The sequence below is a fragment of the Carassius gibelio genome, chromosome A9 (assembly GCF_023724105.1).
Source record: "Carassius gibelio isolate Cgi1373 ecotype wild population from Czech Republic chromosome A9, carGib1.2-hapl.c, whole genome shotgun sequence".
Classification (NCBI taxonomy): domain Eukaryota; kingdom Metazoa; phylum Chordata; class Actinopteri; order Cypriniformes; family Cyprinidae; genus Carassius; species Carassius gibelio.
Window position 1 is genome coordinate 19252130 of NC_068379.1, and position 9429 is coordinate 19261558.

Below are 9429 nucleotides of genomic sequence, written 5' to 3' on the forward strand. Positions count from 1 at the left end.
CTAACTAGCAGCTTGAACAGCTTTCTAAAAGAAACAAAAGAACAATTATTGACAATTCCAATTCGTAAAAGAGATTGTCAAATTTGGGCAAGTAATCAAGACTGATGGTCAAAGAGATGCACAGCATGACCATCACATGTTAATGATGGCAATCACGATCACAAGATCTTTGGATTGACTTCCCCCGACCTAGAAGAAAAGAGCCAGACTGAAATTCCTTTAAGTGGACCTTTTAACCTCTGGTCTCCACAGAACGTCCTTATGTCAAAGAATGGCACTTTTAAAGATGTAGGTGCACCAAAATGAACTCAAAAAGACTTATAAACGAATATCAGTCCATTGCTTAACTCCATGACATATATGTAACACACATTTGACTATCATGTTTCTAATCACTTATTGTGTATGTCTTTTTAATAACTTTTGAATAGCTTAAGGATTCATATTCATGTTTAGTATGTGTGTTTGAATCTTCTTGCTTGAAACTTTTCTGACAATCAAGTATTTGTCAAATGTATCATATTCTTGTTATAGGAATCATGTCCATGATTTATAAACGGGGTGGAGAAACATTGCAACACCACGAGCAAAGATAATATCTAATTGGTCAATACAACATTTGAGGTGTGGCCGAAAGGCCAGTTTAAATACTCAGGACACCGACAAAATTACAATCTTAGCTTTTGCTTTTAGCTTTTGCTCTTAGCCATGCGTTTTGCGTTCTTTGAGCGCTGTTCCAGTGTGCTTTGGCCTGCACACCTGCTGCTACTTAGCCATGATGAGAAGAAACACCACCTTGTCTCGTCAAACTTTACTTCTGTTCTTTTCTTTAGTTTCTTTTCTTTTCCGTTAAGAGTTTCGTGTTCTGAGTTAAGTTTTGTAATGCCATGTCTCAGAGTCTTACCTCAAGTGTCTGCCTAAAACTACAACCAGCCAACAACTCCGCATCTTCTGACAACTCCCAATCACAGGCTTCTCAAGACGTCACTTCAACGACTACTGAACTTCTACCCAATCAGCAACCTCAGGAAACTGCCTTTTCCATGAAAATAAAGGGAACCCCCTTTACATGGGCAATGCAAGTAATAACCTCCAGACTGAGCTGAACTGGTGTATCTAATATAATTTTAACCTCATTGAGGAACTCAATGCGAGGGTTAATTAAGTGACTGATGGATGTTCATGTCTATACTATTTCACGTATTGCTCTAAACTTGGGATTTCACATTTTCATTCTCTTAAACTCATTCTTCCCTAACTTTCTCTCTTCCTACAACTTGTGATTATGTGAGTTTGTGTGCTTATGTGTTAGATTAGGTAATAAAGCTTTATTCATATTGAAAAGAGAAGTATCTTGTGTTTTGTGCTTACAAGTTAATGTCTTAAACTGCCGATGTTGTTCCTGTGCTATTTAATATGTTTTCACTATACTTTGGATATTAATATCCAGCTCAGATTTGATGTTAAACGGCTCGTTCAGTGAATTGCAGGGCGTCTCAGTGATCAGCCGTGAAACAGTGATTCTGTTCAAATTCCCTTTAAAATCTTAAATGATTCCCTTTGAGCTAATTTGACCTGTTTCCCTTACACCTTGGGAACCGATGCTATGAAAAAGCACTCCATGCTGTTTTTTTCTTCATCTTTAGTTTACATAATAATAATAATTTACATAATTACTGCATATCGCCAACCTAATTGATGGTTGTGCAATATTTTTTTTAATTTTAGAATAATATAATATTACCTATAAATAACATATACAGTACAACTATATTCCTATTACAGAGAAAGGTTATGTTCAGGCAGTAAGTTTTTTATGGCTACTTACATACCCTGAGAGTTACCTCCGTTTTTGGAACCAAAAGCTGAATTTATCTATTTACTTAATAAAACATTCCCAGTCGCATAACCTGCTTTCTGATTCACCATGTACTGTAAGCTGGTTGGCATGGTTAATGGCTTATAGCTATTTAACAAATAGGCTACTTAAAAAATAAAAACCCTATAGGAAAAATGTAATGGAAAAAATACTTCCAGAACCAGTGCCACTATATGGGGGTGGGCACTGTTACACTATACAATATTTCTTGTTGTGTCATGTGATTAGGGATATCATACCATCTGATTTGTTCTAACTCTCTGATTGGTTGCAAGTTTGAATCTTGTCTTTGTTCGCATAAAAATGAGATTCTTCATTTGCAGTCTTCATTTGCCATTATGCCATGATGCAAGCCTGTGTGCCAAAATTTGCTGGCTACATAAAAAAACAAAAAGATTTCTTCTAACTTGTTGATTATGTTTTAATTATTTCATTTTCCACTTTTCAAGTACTGTTGGTTTTGTTTTTGTGTTTACAAAATGTAAGCAATAAAGTATGTTTAAGTGGGGCTCTGATTGTCATGATCTCAGTGGGGGCTGAGGCTTTTTCTGTCCTGGAGCACATGATTTGGGTTTTGCTGGCTCGCCAGGTGTTTCACTATTCCCGCTATGTTTTCTCCGCCACTCTTGTTATCCCTGTTAACGTTTTCTCCCTCACCTGCACCCTGTCTTACTCTGATTATCTTCCCTTTATCATACCCTTGTGTTTGCTATCTTGTGTCAGTCCGTAAGCGTTGCTATAGTAAGCTTCTTGTTGCTTGTCATAGTTTGCCTGACTCCGTTTTTGTGTCTTTTCTCTATCTAGTCGACCTGCTGTTCCTGCTTTTTGTTTTTTTTTTCTCTCCCCCCTGCTTTGCCTCTCGTACTCAGTAGTCCACATCAACCAGGCGGCTGTCTCGACTCACCTGTGCATTGCCTTCGGACGCTTCGGCTTTCCAGCGCTGATCTGCCACCTGTTCCTCGCTGCTGTGCGGCTATCGCCGTAGGGATCTTCAAGCTGGCTGTTTATGCAGAGTGCTGACTGTCTCGTGCTCCAACGGATTAAGTCCTCTGAGTTTCTCAATAAAAGACGTCTCATTCATTCTACCGCAGTTGGGTCCTGTTCCCTTTCCTGACACTGATGATATGAGTAATTACTGATGATACCACCTTTATCCGCCTCAAAGGCCTGAAGCCTGTATAGAAATGAGTTGAGATACCAGCAAGTTTACCTCAGCTCCAGTAAGTCAAGTCATATATTATCTATGACTTGTCGAGATCAACTCATTCCAGTCAGAATCCAGGCCAAGTCCAAATGCTACTAAATATTTGATCTCGGACTCAGACTTGAGATAGACTCCAAAAATTACAATTCTGTCATTAATTACTCACCCTCATGTCGTTTCAAATCCATAAGTCCTTCATTCATCTCCAGAACATGAATTAAGATATTTTGACCCTTTCTGGCCTTGCATAGACAGCAAGACTTAAATGTTTTATGGCCCAAAAAGGTGAGGACATCGTCCATTTGACTTCAGTGGTTCATCTGTAATGTTTTGAAACTACGAGAAAACTTTCTGTGTGCAAATAACCTTTGTAACTTGTTTCAAACTTACAAAAATATGCTATTCCAACTTCTAAAAAAAAAATCTAAATTCAGATCTATGACTAATTTTAAATAAAAATATAAAAATAAAAACTGATTCAAAATATTAATAAAACTTATTACAGTATCTCAATCATATCATAACAGTGCTTTGTAAACTGTAGTGCATTAGTCTTTCTGATTACCTCTTCAGAATACTCCACGAGTGCATTAATTATTGCTGGATGTCAGATGTGAAATCCGAGTGTGATGCTGGGAAAGCCTGAGTCTCAAACAGTTCATGTCATGAAAAATGCATTCAGAATGAAAACTACACATTCAATATCAAATTAGCGGAGAAACAAATATCTTACTTTATAATTGATTACTCTGACAGTGAAAATAATAATTGATTTGAAACATAGAAACAGCTTTTGAGAATTTGGAATGCATAAGATAACAGTACACAGGTACACAGTACACAGGCCAGTTAAATAAATGTAATTTTTTTCTGAGTTATGTCTTGGGGGCCCTATGTATGAAACTGCACACGCATATGTATATTCTTAACATTGGTTATGCTGTTTAGAAAGCTTTACATATCTTGTTCTTTTTGGTATCTGTGATATTTCCAAAAATAATGGTATGATATTTTTGTCATCACAACTTATAATGTAGACAAACACCAGTGACTAGTAAACTACAAGGCCAGTGACAACACTGGGGTTGTTAAAGTTGCGTGCCTTTTTCTGGAGTTGTTCTCTGTTATTGTTTATGTGTTAGCATTAGAAAAGTGCAACTGATTTAAAATGAAATTACCTGTTTCAATGCATAATCCAGCCAATCAGAATAGATCCAGACCATAAATACATATAGAGACTGGCTTCTAACTAATTTCAAAATTACTGTATATATTCACATATAAACCTAATTACTCCTGATTTTACTTATTGTTCACTGGGAAATTTAACTGTTGTGCAGTTGCAATTTGGAAATGGCTGGGTCAGTAAATGGTTTTTGTGGTCAGTGAAAGCATCTACAGTTACAAACGACCTCACTCAGAAATTCAAGGATGTGACCATTGGTAACCATCTGAAGTGTTTTTCCCCCCATAATAATAGCCAAAGCTGACAATAGAGCTGCTCAGAAGGCCATTTAACCTTCATCCTCTCCTCGCAAATGTAGGGTCAAAATGACCAAAAAATGTTTTGGTCCAGAAAGCTTATATTGATAATTTTAGCTGTTTGTTTGTTTATTATTCTTACTGTTTTGTTGTTGTTGTTGTTGTTTTTGTGATTTTTATTTTATTTGCTTTTAATTCTGGAGAAGTTTATGCAGATTATCATATTTTCATACATTAGCCTACAAAAACGAACAAAAAGACAATTGTAGTCATTTTCTATAGAACACAGAAAGGTGCATCGTAAATTGTCTCTGAGTGTCTCTAATGCCACCTGGTGAAAAAAAGAAATAAAATTGCATTTTATGGGTACTGGCACTAGAGGGGCCTATAGGATCCCTGTGGAGATTCTTAACTGAGCAAAACAAGTGAAACATTGGCAATTACACCAGCTTGAGTTTGCTTTTTTAGGCATTCATATATATATATATATATATATATATATATATATATATATATATATATACACACACACACACACACACACTAAAAACTCTATATTTTGTAAAAATTCTAACTGAATGCTAATCTAAACATATGTAAATTAATATGTAATAAATTTATAATATATAAAAATATACAAATTATATAAACTCATTGGTCTCCACCACAGCACTTAAATTTAACTTTGTTTAGTCAAAAAAAAGGCTAAATGACAGTCATTTCCCAGGTATTTTTAGATTTCCACAAACCTTCATTCTGTATGATTTATAACCTGTTTTCCTTTTCCTAATGGAGGCCAAAAAAGTTTACAATGTTTCATATAAAGAACATAGCGCAGAGAGAGACTGGTATGACTGTATGTAGTATGTAATATGAAAATAACACAATTAGCTAAAAGAAAAAGAAAAAAAGAAAGAAAGAAAATCCAAAATCGCTATTTTAAAAACTCATAGAAAGAACCACTGATCTATATTTGATATAGTTCTTTATTATAGAGCATTGGAAGGAACACATGATGAATTATTTCCGGGTTGGACTACAAATTGACGTCACGACTGAACAGCTGTATTTCCGCCAGATATAAAGAGTCGAAAGTTTAATTCCAGCACACATGTAACGTTGTTAGTTAGTTCTTCAGCGGTCTGTCAACAACAACAAAAAATATTGCAATGTCGGCATGTGCATTGAGAGTGTTACTCCAGCGAGCGGCTGTGATGCGTAAAGCGGCGCACCAAACATTCAGTCAAACCAGAGCGTTTCCTCAATGCGTGACTGGGAGCTACACATACAGCAGAGGAATAAACACATTAACTAATTCACTAAGGTAAGAAACTGTGTTTCAGAAAGTACGGAGTCATTAGGACTTATGCATGTTAGCAGTTTTTTCAGCAGTATTGTAATGTCCCAAAACGTGTGGATTACATAAAATACGTAACGTCTTTAGGTTAGATAACGAGTTGTCAAAACGAGTTGCTTTTTTATTTAAAGAAAAATATTTAGCGCTTCTGTCAAAAACAATAACAAAACATGCCTCTGTTTACAGTCTCATAGGGTTCACCTGATAAAACAATATACATAATGTTGAAAATGTAGTGGTTGTCAAATGTTAGTTGATAGTTTATGTGATGGACTACAACTGTGGTAGTCTGCGAGGAGAGCTGATTTCATACATCGACTCAAAAATAACCTTGAGATCAGTAGGTTAAAAGTAATTCAGATAAGCTCTGAATGATATAGCGTAATCTGTTTGCATTTGACACATGGTTTGATATTTTATTTCTAATAAAGTGACATTAATGTATTTTAAGTGTGTTAAGTGCATAACTATTTTTGGGGTTCACTGTATTTCTCAGTTGTGCAATAGGTTAAATACATTAAACGTGCTTTTTTTTGTGGGTCAAGGCTATTGGGTTACAAGTATACTGCGAGTGTTTGTACATTGTGTAATAATGTGTTCCTCTTTATTTTATGTTATCTGTCTTTATCTGGGTTTTATCTTTGGATATATGGTGACTAAGAATGTAGACTATTGTTATGGTGAATACACTGATAACTGAAGCTTCCTCAAGGTTATTTTATACAATCCAACTCTCTGTAATGCTTGATGTCAGATTTGGCGTTCAGATGTCAAATGTTTCACAATCTTGACTTTTGTTCAGGGCATTGCTATATGCCATATAACCCACTGCTGACATGCTGACATATCTACTCTACTGTTCAAAACTAGTCTAGTTTAAAAGGAACAGTGTTCAAAGTTGATGATGATAAATGTTTCTTGAGCACCAAATCAGCATATTAGAATGATTTCTAAAGGATCATGTGACACTTAAGAATTGTGTAATGGCTGCTAAAATGTCAACTTTGTATCATAGGAATAATTTACATTTTAAAATAATAATGGAAAATAATAATTTTAAATTGTTATAATATATCACAGATATTAATGTTAATTTTTGAACAAATAAATGCAGCCTTGTTGAGTATAGTTCTTAACTACTTTTAAAAAGTATGACCAGTACTTATGTGGTCTCTCATTTCATACAAACACAAGCTGGTCAGAAATATGACCTTAAAGAACTTCTGTATTACTCTATAATTTTATTCTAAATATCTTTTGCCTGCTGAAGACTATTGCACCTAAAGCCCCTCCATGCTCCCTCATTGTGTTTAAGCCTCCATGCATAAGGTTCAGGAGGGTTTTATCAGGGCTTAGGTGAATTCATGCTCAGGATATTCTATACTGTTTATTCTATTCTAGCTGTTGTTTAAAATCATACCGCATATGAACAACAGAGGAATGACAGGAAATGTATGAATGAAATGCAACAACCATAATTGTTTTTTGGCTATATTTTTTGTTTGCATTATAGAATGATGTAATATTTAGTCCATCCATCAAAGCCTATTTTTATTTTAAAAAATGTGCTTTTCTTCAGGGATCTGCATTTCAGGGAAAATCCCTTGGCTTCTTGAACAATGGTCTGATTAACAACATCAACAAGAGGTTTAGCCAAAGTTTTCAGGAAAATGTGCTTAAGGATACAACAAATCTTTGTTCTAGGTTTTGCATATAGCACTTCTGATGATGATGATGATGATGATGGCTTTTGCACCGAAGTCTTAAAAATGTCTCTGTGCAGGGCTGAGGAGAAGGTGACCGTTCACTTTCTGAATCGAGATGGAAAAAGGATTTCAGTGAAAGCTTTAACGGGAGAATCACTACTCGATATCGTTGTTAACCATGATCTAGATATTGATGGATTTGGTAAGTTATTTACAAATATTGTACATAGTGTAAAAAGGTAAGTTTTATTTGTACAGACAATTGTGTACATCTCATTGACCCACTATAAAAACGTAAAGTTTCCTCCTGTGTCACCTGATGTAGTCACATTGATTTAGTTTACATTATATAAATCCACTTGAAACACATTTTTAGGCTACTTGATGAAACATTTTTACAGTGCACATAGTGTACTGTCTATGAGGACTGCTGGTTGCCTCAAAAAAGCAAAGGAAAAACATATGTGATTGCCATAGAAAGGCAAAAATGATTTGATCATTGTGAACAGGCCAAAGCTTTACAGGGCTTTGTGTATGTAATCCAAAGGTAAAATGAGGTCAACAGCTAAAGAAATATTTGAATACTTGTCATGTCAATGTAAGTGGAATGTGAGTCTTAGTAGCTTGCAGGCTAATATTTTTGTGTGTCTCTTTTGGGTTGTTGAACTAGGTGCGTGTGAGGGAACTTTGGCCTGCTCTACGTGCCACCTTATTTTCGAGGAGGCCGTTTATAAGAAGCTTGGACCTATTTCTGATGAGGAAATGGACATGCTGGACTTGGCTTATGGGCTTACAGACACGTGAGTAAACCAAATCACTCCAACAATAGGAGATCATTTTATAATTGTCTTCAGAAGCCATGCAGTAGCTTTTGGTATTTTTGTACAGACTTTAGTTTAAAGATGAAGAAAGTATCTCTTTTGATTTTTAAATACACTTTCCTATTCTATATTATGCAGAGACAACAATTAATAAGACATTCATAGGTTGATTTCCCTGTAATAAACACTATATCTCTCTATCATTGCTCTGCTCATATGAGCATCCTGACCAGCACATGGTAACGTTCTCAACCAATAGAGAGAGTTATCTGGATTTGAATATTCATGGCAAATCTTCACATTTCTCTTTTGCATGTACATCATTTAGATCTCGTCTGGGTTGCCAGGTGTGTTTGAGGAAGGATCTGGATGGGATGATTCTGCGTGTGCCAGACGTGATATCTGATGCTCGAGTTGACAGTGAAAAAGAGTCCTCCACAGCCCCACCCAAAGTATAATCTATAAAATAAAGCCCAGTCATATAACATAAAAACTGCATTATGGAGAAATCTTTAATAGCAGGCATTTTAATATGTGCTACTTTAATAGAAAACTACATTTTAATTGATAACATATATTGTTTCATATTATTTACATGCTGCCATAAGTAGTTTTTATAATTTTGGTGATTGTAATTTTTTTTAATTGTGCATATTCTGCAATTCTTTGTGTCACAATGAGAGGTGGGAGCATCTTGTTGTTATACATTTTCAATGCAGAAATAACTAACTGATTTATTGCAATAAATATGATATTTAACATTTTAGGTTGCTTTGTTTTTATTTTGTACTTTAAAGCTGGGACATCATCCTCAAGCAAGTACATGTGATTTTTTTATATTTGAACATGTTTTGCTGCTAAATAAGTTATATTGATGCATTAAAAATGTTGACACGAGCACAGTGAAAATATGAATTATTGAGGGAAATATGTTTGCAAGAATGAACAATTGTTGAGAAATAAACTAGGGCCACACACAG

At 35.1% G+C, this 9429-nt stretch overlaps 1 protein-coding gene across 1 annotated transcript; it reads left to right on the forward strand.

Moving 5' to 3' along the window:
• The first annotated feature begins 5588 nt into the window (after window positions 1–5588).
• Window positions 5589–9215, forward strand: fdx1 (ferredoxin 1). Its single transcript, XM_052606165.1, has 4 exons — window positions 5589–5889; window positions 7706–7830; window positions 8299–8428; window positions 8778–9215. The coding sequence occupies exons 1-4, from the start codon at window positions 5735–5737 to the stop codon at window positions 8905–8907; spliced, it is 540 nt and encodes a 179-aa protein (XP_052462125.1). The 5' UTR covers window positions 5589–5734; the 3' UTR covers window positions 8908–9215.
• Window positions 9216–9429: the final 214 nt, after the last annotated feature.